The 22,413-nt window shown below is 39.6% G+C and overlaps 1 protein-coding gene across 1 annotated transcript in view; it reads left to right on the top strand.

The window, feature by feature from the left end:
* pappaa (pregnancy-associated plasma protein A, pappalysin 1a) overlaps nucleotides 1–22,413 on the top strand; it is a 105,008-nt gene that overhangs the window by 67,734 nt on the left and 14,861 nt on the right. Inside the window, exons 15-21 of the mRNA XM_034709161.1 lie at nucleotides 6,305–6,488; nucleotides 8,304–8,505; nucleotides 8,607–8,811; nucleotides 9,795–9,942; nucleotides 10,169–10,284; nucleotides 17,396–17,467; nucleotides 18,576–18,674. Coding sequence (XP_034565052.1) covers nucleotides 6,305–6,488; nucleotides 8,304–8,505; nucleotides 8,607–8,811; nucleotides 9,795–9,942; nucleotides 10,169–10,284; nucleotides 17,396–17,467; nucleotides 18,576–18,674 — 1,026 coding nt within the window. The remainder of the gene's footprint in view (nucleotides 1–6,304; nucleotides 6,489–8,303; nucleotides 8,506–8,606; nucleotides 8,812–9,794; nucleotides 9,943–10,168; nucleotides 10,285–17,395; nucleotides 17,468–18,575; nucleotides 18,675–22,413) is intronic.

Consider the following 22,413-nt stretch of genomic DNA (forward strand, 5'->3'; position numbering starts at 1 on the left):
ATTATCATTGTGCAGTTGTTTTTAATAAATAATTCACTGTAGAGTAGAGTGAGATACATATCTTGTAAAAAACTAATAAGATGGCGATCCTGATTTGCAAAAGGAGTATGCGTTAAAGCTGACTAAAGGAGCCAAAAAGACACTGCCTTATCCATAAAGCAAGCTTTAAGGGGTTTTTAATTAATCAAAATGAGCCATCATGCATTCATTTAGGGCTGAATTTGTACTTCTCTAAGCAAATGAGCCTCACGCAAAGACCTGCAGATACCAAATACCTGTACATGATACTATTACTTTGACATTATGGGGCTGTCTGTAGCTCAACCCCTGTACATATTTTCTGTGCCTTTAAGCATGATGGAGTTGTTTTATTTTTTGACAATCTGCTGAAACTGCTCTTTGCTTGCTCCAGGAAGCAAGCTGGATATAAACTATGACATTTGTGTCACATCTATCGTTAATCGGCTCCACAATCAACTCCCAATCAGTGTCCCTTCCATATTCATTATGTAGTTCACCTTCTGTGTGGACACAATTGAGCTCTGTCAGGATGTGAGTGCAAAATGCAGTTCTGGGCTAAAAAAAGCTGAAGATGCCGACAGCTCATCTCCACAATGTGACACAAAACAAGAGCAAACTGCAGAACTAGAGCTGTAGAACTTACTTTGTGAATTGGACATTGAAACGGAGCAGATAACGGGCAAATAATGTGCAGTTCTTGAATAGGTCTGATTTTCAAATATGTTCCATAAAAAAACTAATAGAACTTTTCTCGGTACAGTTTTATCCGCCTCGACGTTTGGCGTCATCACTGGTAAAAAAGTTGATGTTGCAAACTGGATGTGCAATCCGAATAAGGTCTATAATTCCCCAAATAGAACTCACTGCTTCCCGTAACTCGCACTGTTTTCTTAGCAGGAGATGTGCTCTATAACTAGCCTGTTGATTCATTTTTAAGTCCAGTCTTTTATCCTCAAAGTGTAACATCATTCTCTGTGAAATTATCTCACCGATTGAGCGCTCCTCCAGGGGCAGTAGTAAAGTCCTCGTTATAGCCTTTGTGTTTGTGTATCTTACAAAGACACCATTCAGTATAAAGTTCTTTATTTGTTTGTTTGTTTTTTTTGGATGCTCACTGTAGCATAAAAAAGTCTTAAAGCAGGCTTTGTTGCAAGTTGTAATCCAGTTGGGAACAGCACTAAGTTGTTTTATGACTGCAACAACCGCAGAGCTGTGACTGAATGAACTGTCGGACCGCAGGACCAAAATTGACAAAGAGGACACTGGAGATTTGAAACACATCCATTCAGCATTAAATGCAATAAAAAATGATCGTCTTGTCAAGTAGTGTTATGAAATCCTCAAATGGGTCAGTGATAAATTAATTTAGCCACATTCGAAGAACTCATTCCCCTCCTGTCCAGTCAGTTCAGTTTATATGTAAGAGCCTTTATTAAAAAGTGAGACATGAAACAAGAGAATGCAAAACATAAAAAAGGAATTCCAATTTTTTTCTCCCTCCCCTCTTCTACATGTTCGAAAGACACACACACCTTATCTTTAAGGTTGAAAAGATCTTGTCGCTTTAATTTTCATTAGCCAATTACATTCTTATTTCAGGGCTGTCAAAGTGGTTCTGGGAAAACCACCTTCTAAGATAATATCTTTAGAAACAATCTGTCTCCCTAACTTCTTTTATAAATATACACGATAACACTGTGAGCCACTTAAAGCTCCTGAGATGAGTTTTTAACTGGTTATAAAACAGACAGAAATTAGCACTGGTGCCTCTACACAAGCTCCAACAGCAAACCAGACCATCAGCCTTAAGACCAAATACTTCTATAATATAATTTTAAAACCATTAGCCGCATTCACAGGGGTAGGTGTCAGTCAAGGAGATTAACAGTGCAGTGAAGACAGATGTTTACAAGAAGTGACATGTTTGACTGTTAAAAGACAGCAGGGTGAGAGTTTTTGTCAGGATAAACTATGTACACTTTGAGACAAGATGAAATAGGATGGATAGCTTTCTCCATAGGGTGTGTCAGACACAAATTAAAAGTTCCATGCAGTAGCTTTAACCAACAACAAGTGCATTAAACCAACAGTACCTGCCCACTATAACATTGCTTATCTTTTTTCTTTAAATTGCCAAAATACAGATTGTTACAGCCTGTCCTCATGCTGATAAACATTTGACACACATTGAGGAATAATTTCAGCTTTAATGAAAGCCATTACATCTAATGTATAGTGACTGTAGTAGACTTTCTTGCCACCTGAGGATGTTTTTGTACCTAATGTGCAACTTTCATCCTGAAAAAACCTGAATCAGGTTCTTATTTTAGCTATCCTAGAGTTCAGATGTTACCGTGCACAGCATTTCTTCAGGTGCTGTAGTTATCTGCTGCTTTAATGAGTATGCACGTAGGGTCCTGTACTGGAAATACTTTTGATCTGGAGCTCCTTTACTGCAGCTTGTGAGGTTGCTTTGAATGCAATGGACAGATAAAACCATGGTAACTCAGAGTACAGCCATGGACTGTGTAAAAACATGGACAGCGAACCAGCTTCCCCAAATTGAAGCCAAAACTTTTAGAGCTCCCCCTGGTGACTGGCTGCTGTATAGGTCTTAAAGCCTGCCTTCTTCATTGTAACAGATGGAACAAGAGGTACAGTACAAAATTGTAATACAGGTAACGTCACCAGCAAAATATGTAGGCACCCATTGAGGCAGTAATATGCCCAGTGAGCATTGTGGTTTCACTTTTTAGCATGAGAAGAGATGGGAATGCACCATCCATATTAATATAAAGTCAATGAGTATAACACACTTAAATCAGTAATGGGGAAATTTCAGTTTGAGCTGATTTTGGCTTAACCTGTGAAAAAAGCGCTATGCTTTCCATACTGTAATCATACATTGGCTATAGAGTGATCTTCTTTCCAAAGTAATTTCTTAAAAAGTTCCATTAAAACATTTTTTTTTACTGTGATAACCACCACAACCTTCACAGCAAGCCCCTTCATAGCTTGACTTGTATTTCATAAATATAATAGACAAGTTACAGATAGGAAGACTTCATGTTATGGATTGGTTTTAAGTGCTTCCAAATCCCAGAATTCCTTCCATATGTTGACCCATGTTTTCGCCCTGTGAACTATCACTATCCATATCCAGGTGCCTGTTCAAATCTGCAGAGTCCAACCCAAAGAATCCTGAAATACCCTGTGATATGGTTCCTCTTTTATGAATTCAAACTTTACAAACTCTTCCCCTCAAGAGCCAAAGGTCACACAAGGTTGTCTGTAACACACAATGTTTGAATCCCATTTTGTCCAGGCTGATGTTTTTATCTCCTTAAAATACAAAAGTTATATCCTCCCAGAATTTTATGTACTTGGAAGCATGTGTGCTTCTGAGTACTGTCAGATTCCTTGTAACACCCAGCCGCATGTTACTGTCCTGACCACACTCTAGTCTAGAATTATTTATGCGACTGTAGTTAAATGTTTTTTTATTTTTTTATACCAGGAAGTCTTTATTTTCCAGGCAAAGGAAACCTTTATGCTTCCAAGTAAAGCTGCTTTTCTCCAAAACTGTTTTGTGAGGGCTTTTCCATGAGGACTACACAAACAAATTGAACTTAAATCCACTTGCCAGGAGATAGTATGATAACATAATATGCAACTTAGAGTTACTACTTGACTTTTTCTTACGTTCCATTTTAACTAAAGAAAACCCTTCAGTTGAAGGAAGAGGTTGTCAGCGTGTGGTGTGTTCATTTGTCTGTTAGTCTGTCTGGCTTGAATTAGGAAAAGTAGCCAAAATTGTTTCTGAAGGAGAAAAATGTAGCTGTAAAAAATGAGAGAGAAGGAAAATGCCAACATAGTTACAAACACGATAAAAAGTTTGGCACATAAATCTATATAAGCTCGGCGAAACATGCTTGATTGAATTCTTAAACAGCCCAGGGTGTCTTTATCTGTGTACGAATGGTTTAACACACACATACTCTAGGCTGGAAAAAACATGACATTTAACACACACATATGCACCTTCACAAATCTAATATTCAATCTGCACACATATTTCCAGTCAACACATTAACACCAAGGAGATCCTACCCGATTCTTGCATTCCGACGCCTGTTATGATTGACTGCTTCAACTGCACGCCCCCCTTATTTTGCAGCAGGCACTCACATGCTATGCATATGTTACTTTGTTGGATATCCAAATTTGAAAGGAGCTTATTTATTTTGAGGGAACCTGATACTGTTATTCTTTATCATATAATGGGATCAAGATGAAAGATAGAAAAAAAAAAGGGCCTACATGGGAAAGAGGGAGAAGGTTGTGAAGCAATAGATCCGTAATGCTAACTGAGTCCAGCTTGTGTGGCCTAAGAGTTTGGCCAATCATTAAAAAGATTTGAGTAATCAAAGCTAACCATAACAGGGATAGACTGTAATTCAGGGTAAAACACAGGTTTCGTCAAAATGATTGTGCTCGAGCAGCTTTGTTGTGAGATTTCTTGGCAGCGCTGTCGATTTTAAGCATTCTTGCTGCGTTACATGGTGCTATTTCATGGACCAGGATGAAAACAGTTGAGGTTTGGAAGATGCAGCGGCTCCCCATTTTGGTCTCATCTCAGCAAATATCATACCACAGGCCAAATAATTTACAGGAAGCTAGGAGCTATTTCTAATAAGAAATAGAGCCTGGATCAGGACATTTTCTGCTGGAAAAAGTCAGGAACCAGAGATTGCAATTTTCAAGTGTAATGTTTTGCAAACATAACAGTTGCCATTACTGTTTCCAGGAACCAGTAGACTAGCAAATACAGAGTTCTGAATGCTCAATTCTCTGCAGAAGGTCCTCATCACTCTCCATTAGGAATGGCAGCACATTGATATTTAATACTATTTAATACACACACATGCACATACAGTACATGCATTGTAATGGATCACATGTGGCAAGTCCTGAATTGTCTGAGGCATCTTCAGCGGTTACCTGAATGGCTGCTGTTTCTTATCAATCCTCTGATTGGTCGAAAGTGAGCAAGGAAGGGATTTTTATTTATGAAACCAGCTCTTAGCTTTGTCTTTCTTTGTCAAAGTACAGTAGTATTACCATCCTTGGGTTTGACTTCTGGCCTGAGTCTGTTCTTGCAGACTCAGGCCAGGGTTTTTCATGTCCTCTCCATGTGTGGATTTCCTCGGGGTGCTCCAGTTTCCTCCCACATTCCAACACATTGTACTGTAAAATCTGGAATATAAGTTGTATCGGTACAGAAGAGGGAGTCTGTTTTGGAGGAAGGCTCCCAGTGGGGAAATGGTTTAAACTTTGCTCCTGTGTGATTACTTCTACTTCGTTCAGCAATGTGCAGTTTCAGTGCAGCTGTGTAGCTCTTTATAGCTCAGCCCGTGGTAACTGATAGCTAATAGCATTGCAGTGGTCACTTGCTTTATGGAGTGCCTTCTTCTGGGTTAAATATGGTAACACATAAAATACCTCTCTTTGCATTTTAAAGTTGTATATCAGGCACATCTGTTTCACTTCTTAGATGACAAAAAAGGCATCAATACTGCATCCAATACACCAAATATTATGCTATTAGTCTCGTCACAGGGTACTCTCTTTTAGCTTGAAGATGTGAGGAAGTCTGCTTGTTTTTTGGGGAAAAAATTGCAGTCTTGGCACTTTGTCTGCAAAGCATATGTTTTGTGTTGTCTATCTGCCAAAACACGATATTCTCTCAAAATTACAGTGAAAATGACTCAATTGTTTTACCTGATTAGCATTTCTGTTTGAGCTAAATGACATTAATAAACATAACCACTTTCTTTGGAACTCTGAGAAAAAAACAAACGCACCCAAATTGGTTTTCCATGGAATAATCCTTTTGTGTGCTTGGGTGTGTGTGTGTTTCCCAGAGGTTGTCACACCTCCACCAAAGTCAATCTGTTTTGTGTTAAGGCTGATTGTGCAGTTGTTGGATATCAGCTGTCTGAGTGCCATGCATTGACCATACAATCGCTATCAGCAGATACCTGAGCTGCCCGCTTGCCTGTGAGGCTTACTGACATACAAGAAAATAAGCCTGATCAAGCTTTGTTAGGATACACGCTGATTGGAAACTTGTAGGAGTGAGTGCTGAATTGCTGTAGTCATTTTTATTGAGGTAAACATTTAGAGGAGGTTTGTGGGACATTAATCTGAGATAACAAAGCTTGTGTCAATGCATTCTCCTTTACATATATGTCTCTGTCTGCTTTTTTTCCCTACCTCACAGTCGGACTCTTTAGTGACTATAACCTGTGCAAACGGAAAGTGGAACAAACAGGTGTCATGTGAGCCAGTGGATTGCGGTCTGCCAGACAAATACCATGTTCATCCTGCACATTTCAACTTCCCTGAGGGCACCACCTACGGCAAGAAGAGCACCTTTCAGTGCAAAGAGCCTGCACAGCTCGTAGGTGAGATGCATGGTGGGGCAAGCACGGGTACATGTTTTTTCAGGATGTCATCTTGTGGGTACCTGAAAGACAAAAAAACTCATAAAACCTTGATGTGACCTGCAAAGGCAAGAAAGACCACCAGCATCAAGATCAACTTCTTATATGTTCTTATTTTTGATGCCTGTGATCATGTTGTTCTAAAATCATAAAAATGAATCTGTAGGTGTTACTTATGTAAAAGTTGCGTGACTTGGAGAACTTGTTTTGACTCTTAGGGTTCCATCAAAACATGTTTTTGTATTTTTGGATTGCAGAACTTTATTGTTTGAGAACCCGGAATTAATGAACTTCAAAAGAAGTAGACAATAGTCAGCTCTGACCCCAGGAGAAAAAGGGTTTTTTCCTGTGCCAATAAGATCATTGCCAGCCAAAGAGATAGGTTGGGTCTCCTTACACCACAATGAGTTGGGTGTGTGCGTGTGTGCGTGTGTGCGTGTGCATGTGCGTGTGTGTGTAAGGGATATTTTGTGTGTTCGACTCTATAAAAGGGACCAGTGTAGCTAAAATAACAGAGGTCTGCTCGTGGGTAGCCTGCTCGTATCTACCCGTCGTAGTTTGTCAAATTTTGGTGTCTGAAACTCTTAGACTACAACACACTGGTGATAAGGATGGGATGGCAAGAGTTATATGTTTTTGCTGGCTGCATGCTCGGTTCTGCTGGCATTGTTCAAGGTCTCGAATCAGGTGAGATAACTCCGTGGGTATCAACTGAAATGTTCTCCAAGAAGACTTTAAATGTTAATTACAATCTGAATTCGAGACAAGCAGGTTTAAATTAATCGTTCTGTGTTTGTATGTCCTTCAATATATGTTATGTGCACTTAATAAGATACAAGTTAAAGCTGTTTCAAGTAGATTCAAGACAAAAAAGAAAAATTTGTGAAGGTAGTGCTGCAGCATCCCAAACTGAGGAAGTCGACAGATACAGCCTTTGCGTAGGAGGTGCCTTAAATCGAGACTACGAGTAGCCCATAACCTCCAGCTGATTCACCAAGTTTAGTGGCACGTTGCAGTTGAGGACCCTCAAGAGGGGCTCCATTCACTGTTAATATGTTCTGTAACCTGTGAGATGCTGCCCCAGAACTCAGGGGGTCTACATGGGTAGGGATAGGAAACTTGTCTTGGAATGATATAAGGTGTGTTAAGATGCACGAGACCAAGAGAGTGCAAATAAAGTAATCCTATAAGCAATATTAGGAGCTCAACTCTGAATAAGTTGTTGTTGTCTCTATTAGGGTCAGATTAAAGCGTAGGATCATTATTAGAAGGTTAAATTATAAGCTCAGAGGAGGATGGAGTAGATTAACTTTTATTTTGAGGATCCAAGTAATACACTATTATTTTGAGGAATCAAAAGAATCACAGTGTACGGTTGTGTGACTCTTAAAGAAAAAAGATCAGGACTGCGAGCAGGCTACATTGGAATGTCCGGTTCTGAGGTGTGTGTGTGTGTGTGTGTGTGTGTGTGTGTGTGTGTGTGTGTGTGTGTGTGTGTGTGTGTGTGTGTGTGTGTGTGTGTGTGTGTGTGTGTGTGTGATAGCAAGCTTAAGTGTGTGAGAATTTCAGGAAGTGTATCAGGGTCTGGGAGAGTGTGTGTGTATGTGTGTAACTGAAACGTGAAAGAAGGAGGGATGAAATAGAAAACCCCCAAACATCAGATAGAGATAAGATGACATGACATGACATTTCCTTCCTCATACTCCTCCTTTAAATCTTTTTCAATTAAACTGACTTCTTGTCTTTGTTCATATATTACTTTTTCCTCTACCTAAGGCACGAACAACACTCTTTACTGCCTTGAAGATGGTCTGTGGTCGTTTCCAGAAGCTCTTTGTGAGCTACGCTGCCCTGCCCCACCTCCTGTACCCAACGCTGTGCTGCAGACCAAGCGCTGCAACGAGGCGGGCCTCAAAGTGGGCACGCTCTGCAAGTACAAGTGCAAGCCGGGCTACCACGTCACCAACAAACCTAAGAGGTACAAGAAGAAATAGAAGTTACATTTAAAGATCTTTTAACAGTTTTTTTTTATAACTCTCTGGTGTTGCAAGTCCAAATCTTAACACTCTCTCCCTTCAGGCGTGCATTTAAGCGTCAGTGTACCGAGGATGGCAGCTGGCTAGAGGGTGCATGCGAGCCGGTGACTTGTGACCCCCCATCTTCCGTCTTCCACGGCTTCTATCACTGCACCGACGGCTTCCGCTTCGACAGCGTCTGCAGACTCAACTGCTCTGATCCTGCCGGTAATACTGCTATCGCCGCCACAGGAGGCTCTGCCCATACGGTGAGGCTGCTGCACGCTCCATGCAAGCAGGTCTGTCCATCTCTTTCCTGTCTTTCTATTCTTGCTTTACCTACGTGTTTGTCTTCTTTTGTCATGTGTGTAAAAAGTAGGCATTCTGTCTTTTTTCTTCCCTCTTTACATTCTTAATGTTTGGCACAAGAATAAGACTATTATCAAAGTAAATTAAGTTCAGTCAGACAACTCACGTTTACTTAATAAGTTTATTGCAGCATACAGTATTGTGTTTGGCGTGTGGGCTCCGAACTTCATTACTCCTTGTAGATTATTTAATGCAGACATTAGGAGCAATGAGATAGGACTAACCCCTCGGAGCCCGCAGGTGGAAGCCGGGGAGGAGGTGGGGACAAACTTCACACAGCACTGAGCAGAACAGCAGGAGCACTGCAAGCAGAGGCAGAGACAGGGAGACTTGCCGTTTAAATAGACCGCCGAATGAGGATGTTGAGATCAGCTGATGGAGAGGTGGTGACGTGTCAGTATGATGAGCGCGGCTCGAGTTGTCTGCCTGAACTAGCTTGCAGGCGGCGCTCCATTACTGTGTAAACCATTAGGTGTGTTCGCTTTTGTCGGAATATTGTACTTTCATAATTGTCCAAAACAATATTAGATTAAAGATTGTCTCGCAGATTCTACCTGATACTTCTTACACTTTCTCTCCTGTCTGAACGCTTGCCTCTCCTCAGCTGTCTCTCTCCCTGTCTCCCTTAGCCCTACTCAATTTGACGCCATGCTAATTAGATTGCTATTGATTTCCAGAACAGTCCTGCTACCACAGACTTCTGAAATGTATACACCTTTTAATCTGTTCTGCCTCTCAGGCGTTGTGGCTTGGATGACTGATAAAAATTGGATTGTATTTCTCCCCCCGTTGCAACGGGATGCCATCTCAGTGTCCTTGGGCCTGCGAGTGTGTCAATGTGTGTGTGTAATTGTTTGTCTGTCAATATGTGTGTTGTTTTCAGGGGGCAGGGTCCAATATGATCCGCTGTAGGAAGGATGGGAATTGGACAGGGTCGTTCCGCCTGTGCCCGCACAGCAAAGGCCAGTGTTCCTTACCTCAAAACCTCCATTATAGCCTACAGTACTCATGCAGAAGAGGACACGGCATAGGTCTGTACTACGAAAAACGTCACTGTCATAACTCAAAACTTTAAGTGAGCAATTGTTCTTAATATTTAATCTTCCTCATCCCTTTTTCCATTTTTCCCTAAATAGCAATTTTCTGTTTGTGTTTTGGTTTTAAAGGATTTTTTTTGGGCTGCAGAAATAGCTTTAACCAGTCTGTGATCTGTGCATACAATCATTGCTTTGGGTTTTCTTTTCCTCTCCTCTTCAGGTGAGGAATGCGAGCTGACTTGCAGAGAGAGCAACAACGACGTGGTGATCCTCCCTAGCAACATGACAGTAGAACGTGTACTCAAAGAGCACTGGAGGAACCCTCACAAAGTCAAAGTAAGTTTGTGCGTGTCTGTGGCACTTCACAAAGTTCTGCGATCCACCTCTCTCTGGCAAGGAATTTCACGTATACTGTCAACATCCTAGCTCTGTTACCCACAACGCAGAACGCCGGCATGCATCTGTGTTTTGCGTCCAATGCCGTGCAAATGTTTGTCTTGGACACATGGCAACCCTTCAAACATTTTGATTCCATTTTTAGTTTGGAAGTGTGAAAACAAGCTGCTGCCCTTTTGCACCCCTGTCCTCAATATGACACCTTTACAACCTTCTTGGCGATATACATAAATCAAAGCTGTGGGGCGGCTTTTAAAATAGATTGGACAAACAAGAGATTGTGCTATTTTTAAAGTTCATCTTCTCAAGAACTTTTCCGAAATCCAATAGTAACCCAAAAACAGCTCTCTATCTGATATAGCAGCACAATCATTAGCATGTAAAAAGTTCACCCAATTAGCTAAATGTAATATTTGAATGAGCCATAGTAATGTTGGGTTTCAACGTGAGGTTTATGTTTCTGTATCACGGCAATAAAATCTGTGAAACAGACAAAGAAAAGTAGCACAGTAGCTACTCAGCTGTTTCCACTTAGCATTAGTGGTCAATGTTCCATATATGGAAAGCTGAGTGTCCTCTGCAGTTGTCTCATTTTGACTAAAGGAGTTCAGTACTGGTCTCTAGCTAGTATTGTTACATAGTAATATAGCACAAGCTAAGCTTACAGAGATGTCACATATCATTGCATTTCTGCTTTTGAGGTTAAATTGGGCATGTAAGCTAACACTATATGTGTATGCTAACTGTATTAAAGATGGAAAAGCATCTTGTTCCTTTACCATTTAGTAACCAGTTCAAGGAATATTTTCAGAAGGCAGGTCCTCTGCTTTTATCTTTCCTCCTGAGTCACAGGATGCTGCTATACATCAGTTGTAACATAAGTAATTGCTGCGCAGTTAAACCAGGCAGATATCAATCAAAATTTTATCAGATATAGCAACATAGCCTTGAGAAAAAGTCCAATCAAAACAATTAACTGCTTTTTTTCAACCAAATGTTCTAGTAGTTATGGAAGTTTGTTCCCCAGTGGATTTTAATATACTAAATCTGACAAATCTGCTGAATCAAGCCCAATTTCTAGAGGCTTTGACCAGAAAATTACATAAACTGAAAAGAAAAAGTAAACTAAAACAACCTTTGAAATAATTCAGGCCAAGTAGCCAAGTTCTTAATCCTTATCAAATGGCTAATCATCAGTAATCACACTCATTTTCCCTAAATAAACCTATAACGTCACTGGTTAATGACCTCATTTGATTTAGAAACACCTCACAGCTACTTACTGCGGTGATTAAGTAATGTTTGCATAGGACGGCTGATAGCAAAACATAGAGGTCAGAAGTCATGGCAAGGGAGGTCATTAAAATTGTACTGCACACCTCGTCCCTCTGGGAGTACCCCCCACCCTCCCACCCTGCCCTGACCCTCACACATACCCCATGGTGTCATTTAGAGTTCTTATTATTTGGGTGGGAGGGTATAAGAGACAGAGGGGGTCAGATATGATGTGTAAGTGTGTGCGCAGTAGGCAAAGTGTACCAGACTACACCTACTCTTCTAATTTTACTCTCCCCACTTAACCTGATTAATGTCAATGATGTGCAATTTGCTTTAAGTGTTTGTGTCAGCTTAATGCCCTCTGCAGCCATGGCTGTAGAGTCAGAAACAGATCTTACTAAACAGCATCAAGTTTTGTAACTAGAGAAGGAGAGAAAAGAAGCCACGGCCGAGTAAAGGAACACAATGTATTTCTCGCTGTATTTTTTTCCTACAACTCCTTTTGTTTTTGTTTCAGAGTCACACTGAGTCAGCAGCTTTTTGTGGTGGATGTCGGGGAGAGGGGTGGCTCGGGCCACGTGGACATGAAATGATCTGTTTTTCATGGATTTGTGTAACTGATATCATTTGTGCTCAGTGGTAATTTGAGACCCAGGGCTGTGCTGTTGGGGGCAGTGGATAGCATAAGAGAAGTCTGAGAGGTGAGGGTGTTGGGGATGAGGCTTTTGGTGGGTTCAAGGCAAGAGAGGAGTTTTTACAAGTTGCATGCACTTTAGCATTTGATATAATCGAATACGGATAATTCCAGGTGTTTGAATAGGTATAGTACTTAAATGCAATTTCTTTCACAAACATACATGCACAAGGAAATATGGAGCTATTTTCCTGTAGAAATCAAAGTAATTTTAAACATCCCAATCCACAATATTCACATGGCCATGTTCCTCTGACATCCTCCTCTGTGTGGTCTCAAAGTTTGCAAATGTTTAAACTTTTGGAATATGACAAATCATAATAATTGATCTGCATCTGAATTAGGCAGCGACTTAAAAGATAATCGATTGCAAGAGATAGGGAGGGATATCAGCTCATGCCAAGGTTAAACCTTATACAGCTTTGAAGGTACTAACAACTAAGTCAGAACAACAAAGTTATACATGTTCCAAGCTAGTATTCCTGTTAGCTAGCTAACTGTACTGCTAGCTAGAATCTACACCTTCCCCATTGTATGCCTTAACGCTAAACCCTCTGTAAGCCCTAGGAAAACGTAACGTTGAAGGTCTTAAGGCGATCAAAAATGAGCATTGCTTTAAACTGATATAAATATGTCATATATTGATGGATCATTCCAATTTTTTTATAAATCTTTTAATTAACTTCAGTATTAATGTGACATACTGAATGTTCACTAATATTATAATTAACCCTTTAGTTACGACGTGTTTAAGAGCCAGAGAGAGGAATTTAGGGGAAGAAAAAAACACCAAAAATGGATCAGCTCCTGCATAATATAATGAAAACTGGAATTCTTTTTTTGAGTCAACACATTTTGACATATGTTGATGACTTACAACAACACTTTTTTTATCACTGCATTATTTTTCATGTAATGTCCTATGTTTAAAAAAGTTACGTTGAAGGTCTTAAGGCGATCAAAAATGGGCATTGCTTTAAACTGATATAAATATGTCATATATTGATGGATCGTTCCAATTTTTTTTTTAATCTTTAAATTAACTTCAGTGTTAATGATACATACTAAACATTCACTAATATTATAATTAACCCTTTAGTTACCACGTGTTACAGTGCCAGAGAGGGGAATTTAGGGGATGAAAAAACACTAAATTATTATCTCCTGTATAATACAATGAAAACTGGAAAAAAAAATTTGGGGTCAACACATTTTAACATATGTTGATGACTCACAACAACACTAATTAAATGACTGCATTATTTTTTTTGCAAAGTCATGTTTTTTATCAAAAAGTCACAATTTTGGCCTCAAATTGACCAAAAGTGGGCAGTCTAAACTGTTATAAATATGCCATACAATAATATATTTTTTCAAATTTTGAAAAAAAATCTTTCAATGGAAGTCATTCATCACTATCAATTGAAACAAATTTCATTTTCAAAAGTTTAACCCTTCATATGCCAGTCTGTGACTGATCCTTTGTTATGAAAAAACCCATGAAAGGCAAATGAGCTTTCTCTATAGGTTTTTGGCTATAATTTGACCCCCCCTACACACACACACACATTACTGTCACCATGCACATATACATACATCAATCTTGAGGATCAATATCAACACACAGAGACCTTCCTTGGTTGAATCTAATTTCAAAATTGCATGGAAGGCTCCAAAATGTAAAACTATAGCAAAAATTCCCAAAAAGAGCCAAAAAAATGATAATCAAAACCTACATGAAGTTTGGCCCACAGTGGAAACATGAAAAGTGGTTCATTCAGCTGAAAACCCTGAACATCATAGATTTTGAAGGCAAACCTACAATGTCAAAGCTGTTTTGAAAAAAAATATGATTTTTTCCTGCAGAATAATGGCATTCAAACTTTGAGTGTTTTATGCTTTTAGGTGGGGATTTAATCAGGGCATTTTTCCCATAAGGAATTCATTACTCCAATTTTGGCTACAGATATTCCCACACACACAAAATAATTTCACTAAACACACACATACACCACTTCCAGACATCTCAGGGTATGCAGTGAACTCAAAAAAGTCTGAACCCATTTGCCCTTTGGTACTCTAGAGCAGGATTTGTGCCCCTAGTGGACAAAGGAAGAGTAGCATGAATTTGGCAAAGGTATGAAAACTAAGAAAATGACGCAATCTGGTGTTCTATGGTAAAAATCAAAATTTTAGGTCCCTGTGGTTTGGTTCACAACAATGAGTAACTCAGAAACTTTTTTTCTGATGTAGTAATTCCAGGATCAAAAAACGTGGTTTGAATGGGTTTCAATGGCTGCCATTTTTGGCTTAAGAGCACGAACGTTGGTAAAATGAGTACACTGGAGGACATTACACTTACCAAATCATATATGTAAAAAATTTGTAAATTGACCCAAATAACTCCACTGTCTTTAATATCATGCCCCAAGCTTAGAAAAAAACACCAAAACACAACAGGCAAATATTGCGAATGACCAAAAATGGGCTAAGGCTTACAGAGGGTTATAAAAGTGGCTTTGTGCTGATGCTAGCTTGTTAAATGATGTGCGGTTGTTAATACAATATATTTTTTCTTTTATCGATATCTTCTTCCCTTTTCTCTTTCTTTTCTTTTGGCCCCCCCTTGCCATGACATTATAGCAATAGTAGCTTTTAACAAATTCCTAGCTTGCACTGTGGGCTAGCTAACTTTAACGCTAGCTAAAATCAACACCTTTGGTATAGTATGTATGATGTACCACAGTCAGTTGGTATTGTTGCCTAGAAAGTTGATGACTGCTAAGGCTAGCTTTTAAAAAATTCCTAACTTACATTACTGTTAGCTGGCTAACATTGCTAAAAGTCCATTAGCTAGGAAGTGGTTGAATGCTTAAATTAGTGGTTGTGTCATAATACTCAATGTGCTTTCAGTTGAGTTCTTTAAGACCTAGATACAGATAAATATATTGCTCCCCTTTTCACAATCTTGGTTTAAGTTACTGTTAAATTCTGAGGTTTCCACTTATGGTCCACCTTCAAAGGTTCAAATCTAAAACCAGACTAGAGATCAAGAACACAAGAACAAGATTTTAATGGGCTAAGCATACGCAAACAGCAAACCCAATACAAGAAATGCTCAGGCTGTCACAAAATAACACTCAAAAGGAGGAGGTTGTTGTGGGGGAAAGCAATAAATCATGGCGAGCAGTTGTAGTTCTAGTTGGAAGTAGAAGTAGACATTACAACATACTTCTAAGCTCTCCTGTTGGATGGGATGCTTCACATGGTATCTAAAAGGGAGCTCAGTCCCCAAATGTACTTTGTAGTTCCACTTTGCTGAGTTTGGGGTAATTGTTTCCCTCCTTAATAAGTGATGTTGATTTATTGCCTTAAAACCAGTTGTATTTCGGCTCTCAGTGTGACCCACTTAGGATTCTCTCCTCTACCTCCACCTACTCTTCTTCCTCTTCCTGTCCCTCTATCTGTAACGATCCTGAGCCCCCCAGCACCCTCCTTCCCCCCCTTTATCAGCAAAATTACCCTGTCGGGCTTGCTGTGGAATTAGTCATTTTCTACATGACATGACCTCGTCTGTGGTGGCGCTGAGATAGGGATCTATTTTTATGTGGAATCAGCGCCCCGGGGAGGTTTGAGAGGGTGAGGATTCTATACGTAGTTAGGGGTGAGGCCAGGCCACAATCATGGATTATCATGATTTACGGCCTTGCTGAGAGAGGAAAAAAAGAATGAGAGAGAGAGGGGAAGAGAAGGAGTTTCTAGATGACATCATCATAGCAGAGCATGAGAATAAGGGAATATAAGAGGAGTATTTTTCAAAAAGTTTCACCTCCATGACAAAATGTGCATAGTCTCCCACCAGACGTGCCTTAATGCTGTAGTACTATATATCTCCCAATGGTACAGAGCAGTTTTCAGATGGATAACGTTTGGAAAAAATCAAGTGTCAAGGGACCAATTTCTTTCTTATATCAGACCTGCAAAGCAGCGGCTTAAAATGTATTAAAGTGCAACTTTTTAATCTCCAAAGACAAGTAAGATGCTGTTTAAATAACACAATGCTGCAGTTAAATTCATTTTCCAATGTAATTTTACTGTCATTAACTCCAACCAATCATCTTAATAGATTTAGTTGGCCTAATTGAGGTGGTGAAAAGTTGATTTTGGCCGAGAGCCCCCCAAGTTGAATAGGTCTGCCATCGTAGAATAGTTGCTCCCACAGCTTTTTGTCGTCCTCCAATGCTATGTTGTTCTTTCTCTCCACCTCCAACCCCCCCCATCTTTTTTTTTTTTCTTTGCATTGATTTGCTGACAACACTGAAATGAAAAATACCTTAGTTTGCAGCAACAAAAGAAAAGCACGTCAACTTTGGGAGATATTTGGGCACAGGGGGTCCAAGAAATGGACCATCTGAGGTCAGCCAGTCCTTTGCTGGGGATGGCACTTTTAATCATGCACACCATCATCCAAGTCGGCTGTAAACAAAAACCCCTCCCCACCTGCTGGCTCAAGTGAAACTCATATATATATTGTGTGCATACTCATGTACTAACAGTCTACTTTTGCAACAATGCATATAAGAGTGCAAGTAAACACTCTCTGCACAGTAATGCCCAAATCCCTTAAGCAAAAATAGTTCTGTTACATTACAACCAAGAGCACAGTGGGAGAACAGGATGGGATGCCACACATTCTGCAAAGATACTTGAGAACATGCTGCTCTCCGTGTCTGAATCACTCTCTCTCTCTTCCTCTCCTGGGGCCAGGACTTAGTCATGAAAAACACAATTTTTATCAAGTTTTATCTGGTCCAAATCGACTTGTTCAGCTTTGTTCTATAAGGGGTAAAGGTCAGTGCGATTCAAAGAAGGATTTACAATGAAAGCCTCCACGTGTAGCACATGAACTGTTTGATAAATCCCTACTTTTGCTTATATTGGTCTGTTTGTTGCTAGAAATGCCAGGTGACTTGAAGCAGACAAAACGCATCGCAGTCAAATGCTGCACATAGTGAACAATGAACCACAACCAAACCACCAGCATCTTTAATTAACCACATGTTTTGTCTTATCTTTCAGAATATAGTCTGTACAATGGGACTGAAATGGTATCCACACCCTGGACTGCTCCACTGCCTCAAAGGATGTGAGGTAAGGACTCAACCTAAACTAGAGTTTTTATTTGTAGAGTTGTAGTCCTTCCCCTCTTCTTGACGCTGAAACAAACTGAGTTATTTTGAATCTGCTTGTTAAACATTGTAATAGAACAGACACTTGAACTGAGATCAGTGTAAGAAGATGGCCCACTTTTGTTGTTAATATGTGTAAGTGTAAAAATATGGAATTGCTTGATTGTGCATGGAGAAATATCCTCCTCCACACAAAGAATCCACCCCAGAGATGAACCTCAGGCCTAATAAACTCCAAATGTAGTTTCATAATATTCTGTTTGCTGTGTTTGGCAAACAGAATTAAACAGACAATGGATAAGCAGATGCTGGGCAAGTCAAACATTCAGACCAGCCTGCACTGTAGGTGAGGACTGAATCTAGTCAGAATATTTTGATTTATTAGTCTAAACAGACTTCCAGGTAGGGCTGAGATCAGTGCCGAGATTTTCTTCACAGACTTGCAGATGTCTGGGTGAATTTGACAGTATTTGAAACACACTGGCAGGTCATTCCCTGCATTGAAGTTTTTTTTTTTCTAATGTCAGTTGCTAAGGACAACCACCTGCACATGGGGCACAGGTGCTTGTTAGCATTTTTAAATGGGCTTAAATGTTGCTACTTGTGTGTCTGGCATCAGACCTTTAAAACTATTAGAATAAACAAACTGTAATACAATGTAATTCACTCATATGTTAAAACTTTCAAGAGGTGGTGCATTCACATTGAACACAACATGTGAAAGAATTCCACTTCACTTCAGGGAAGAATGACATCATCTACTTGGTATAGGCCAACTGGATAACCTGATTGGTAACCCAAGTGGAGTGGGTGGAGCCAACCCAATAAATCACCTTATTGGAGTGTTTTGTGCTGTGAATAGTTTATGGTGTCCTCAGTTTGATTTACGGGTCAGGCCCCCTCTGGGGGCTTAAAAAGTCACGTTGAAAGATGAGGGAAATTTAATGTTTTAGATTAATCAGCAAATTTATTCAGAGACCTCTTTAAGGTCCTGAAGTGCTCTAGTGGAAACCAAGGCGTTTTTCTTGCCCTGTGCTTTGGTCTAATTGACATGCTTTCTTTCTGATTAGCCATTCATGGGAGACAACTACTGTGACTCGATCAACAACAGAGCCTTCTGCAACTATGATGGAGGAGACTGCTGCCAATCCACTGTCAAAACAAAGAAGGTTAGTGGAATGCCTTACTGGAAATCATCATAAACCAACCCATGGGGAGGGGATAAAGATTTAAAACTAATACTTGTTACTTGTTATGCAAAGCAAGCTCAACTTACTTATGTAGTTTAAGGATAAACCAATCAAATGCATATGACAGCAATACAAATATCAGAATCTAAATCATAGTCATCACAGAACACACCTCTGGAAATACCAACTAGTTCAATAGGGTTAAAAAAATATCTTGGCACTTGATTGTACTTGGTACAGTAAAGCAGCTTCATGTAACATCACATCGAATCACACTCAAAAAGCAAGACACAACTTCTGCTAGCTAGCAGCTGCCTACCAGTTGTACAACAGTTGAACTACCTCAACAGACAGAAAAAATGCAAGCTCATGCTGGTAGTTGAAATTAGCCTCAATCACACAACACCTGATTTAAGTAGCTCACTTTCACAGCACTTACATACATAATGGCTTTCCAATCACCTGGTTGAGTCAAATACTTGATTCTGATTTGTCAAAATGTCTTGACCATGGTGATTAGTTATGAATCGCAAAGGTTGACAACCTAATCACACACATCACACATCAGATCAATCCAAAGAAAGGAGTTACATCACGTCTACTGTTCATGATTTCACCTCTTCCTGTTAACACTGTAGCAAAAATGTGAGTTTCTGATACCATTGGTAATAACATGATATTTGTAATATTACTCTCAATTTATTTGGAGAGTACAAAGCTTTAGATTAGTGTTCAATGGCTGACTGGTCAACAGCAGTGAAAAGAGGACAAGATGTAGTAAAGCTAAAGACCCAGCCACTTCCTCTATCTAGCTGCTGTTGGCCCCCCAATTATTTGACTGCTATACATTCATTACAGTTTTCCCGTTGTAGTTCTCAAGCTTTGACATTTTTTAATGATCATTTCTACCTACTCAAGGTAAGTGTAATGGATACCTCAGCTGAATATACTTGAGGAATTTGGGTTTTCACCTCTTGGATCATCTATAAACACATTCTTCCTTGCTATGCCTTGAATCCAACTTTAGATTACTGGTAGACAGATTACTGATTCCACATCCAAGAGAGTGGGAGTTTGTAGACTTCATCAAAAGTCTTTGTTTCTTTGAGGTATTCAGTTTCCTAATGTTTAAAACATCTCAAATTTACCAACTATCTAAAATTTGTAATCAAATTGAAATATATTGACAGAGAATTAAGGTCATTGCTTTAAAATATTTCATTTGGGGGAATATCTTCATTGTATTAACTGTCAGAACTGCACCAGCCTAGATGTAATTCACTATTAGGCCGAGCATGACAAAAAGTTTGATCATCCTTATGGTAGCAGCTCTCTTAATTCAGGGAGGTGCTCTGTCTTGCTCATTCCAGCCAGCTGCTGGCGAGGAAAGGGATTGGAAGTGTATTGTAGCTTCTGTGCAGCAGCATCTGCTTCTCTGGCCTGGCCTGTTTCTGTGAATCTGGCAAGGGACTTTAGTTGTACTCCTGGCATATCCATCTGTATGTCTGGCTGGATTTATATTGCAGTCTATGTGTCTCACTGGCTCTGTGAGTGCATCTGACTGGAGAGACTCTTCATTTCCCCTTTTGGAGAAAAGGGACAAACAGCAGACATCTTTTGACGTCTTCCCCTCTACATTTAAAGTTCTCATGATTGGTTTGGTTCTGTTTTTTTGTGGATTTTTTGGGAACTTAAGCATGACTGTATGTTTCAAGAGATACATTTCATAATGTTTAGTATTGTTCCTTTGACTGTAAAGGCAAAATAATGACTTCACCAAAGGAGCAAGACACCGCTGTTGCACATTTTGGAATTGTAAAACCCCCTACATCAGTAAGATGCATTCATCTTTAAGTACACTAGACAAGAGTTGGTATAATACCAAGACTCGCTCGTACTTCTTCACATCTTCATTGCCAATCCTCTTTTATTCCTTTTTTAATATGAATTATTACAAAAACAAGTCAATATTTTTAAACTTTACAAAATTGAAAAATACATACTTTAATATGATTTCAGATTCACTTTAATCAAGTAAAAGCATTCAAGGAACGAGGAGCTTTTTTAGAGAGAGGCATAAACACCCAGTGAATGTTTTATGTGCAATATACTCATACAGGATTGAAAAAGTGACAACAAATTGCAGATTGGCCAATAGTCCCTCTTTAAAGCTGCAGTTAGGGACTCTCGGTTTGTGCTGATCTTGGCGCTCCCTATTGGTAAAGATGAACGTCTTATCACTTTGCTGATTTTGTCCTGTACATCCCGAGGTTGCATTTTTAACAAAGAATCTCATCCTGCTTTCTTTAAAGGTCAAATATGTCACCCATAATTATTGTTTAGTATGTTGTCAATGGCTTGGTCTGACACCTAGGTCCTTTAGGCATTTCCAATGAGGGTCTCAATTGTAAATGGCCTGTTTTTGAAAATATGTTACTCTCAAAACTAAGACAAAGTGTATTGTGCTAAACCAGATAGAAGTGCCTCACAGAAGCTTTAAAATGAGACTTTTACAGTTATTAGAATAGATGTCCGGAAAAAAAGCATTATTGCCTGAAGAGGCCAAACAACTATATATACATATATGTGTATTTATACTTTAAAGCCACATAACCAACCTGTTGCTAGAAAAAGAGGCCAGAGGGTCCGGATTCTTTCCTCCTTCTTTCAAAACATCAGTATCAGATGTAAAGTATTGTATCCTAAGGTCAATAGAAGCAGGAAAGTAGGTGAGCAGCCCGCTGGGAAGTGACCTCACTCCTGAAGTGGTTTGGCTGCTGTTGATTGACGCTATCTCATCCCTACATCTTCTGGCCCCAGTCCAGGGCTGGGGCTGAGCCAGGAGAAGCATAACTCACTTTTACTGACAGACCCCAATGGGAGGATAGACTCCTTTGAATTACTACCGCTACAAGAGGTTGAGCTGGTGGATAGGAAACAGGACATGGACTTGATAAAGTTGGGATTTGTTGCATTAAACATCAAAGGGGGCATGAGCAGTTCAAATGGGCATCCAACGTATGAATATTACGTTGTAAAGTTACAATTTTCTCTTGTTTTCGACTTTTTGCACCATTCTCCTTAAAGGGGTTAGATGAAAGACTTGTGACAAGCTTAAGGATTGACAATTTTCATAAGCTAGACTGGACTCCATGTTTAGTAGCAAGACAGCAATGTAAGTGACCTGATCACACAAGTCAAAACAAATGTATTCACGGAAAGGGATCTGGTGCATTTATTAAAATTATGATTTCACCTCTTCCTGTTGACACTGGCAAAAATGTTGGTTTCCGATAGCATCGGTAGACAACAGAGAGAATATTTTTAATATTACTCTAAAGTTATTAGGAGAGCACAAGACCTTAGATTTGTGGTTAATGCCTGACCACTCAACGTCAGAGAAAAGAAGATAAGTGGCAGACAACACTGCAGAAACTAGCAAGGGATGTTACAACACACAAAGAGCTGAGCAAAAGAAATCGACCAAGTTAAAGAAAACAGACAGGAAGCTTTCACAAACTGTAACACAGTTAACACATTAACCTGTATGAAAGTGCTGAAGTTTATGTTCATTTCACTTGTGAGAAGGCTGATGAGAGCACCTCAGGTTGGACAAGAACTCTCTGTGCACCTGTTCACCCTGGAAGAATTCTACTCTGCATAACTACCTGCTCGCTATACATTATCTCTTACCCAGCTATTAATCAACATACTTGCA

Source organism: Notolabrus celidotus, chromosome 19 (assembly GCF_009762535.1).
Source record: "Notolabrus celidotus isolate fNotCel1 chromosome 19, fNotCel1.pri, whole genome shotgun sequence".
Classification (NCBI taxonomy): Eukaryota; Metazoa; Chordata; class Actinopteri; order Labriformes; family Labridae; genus Notolabrus; species Notolabrus celidotus.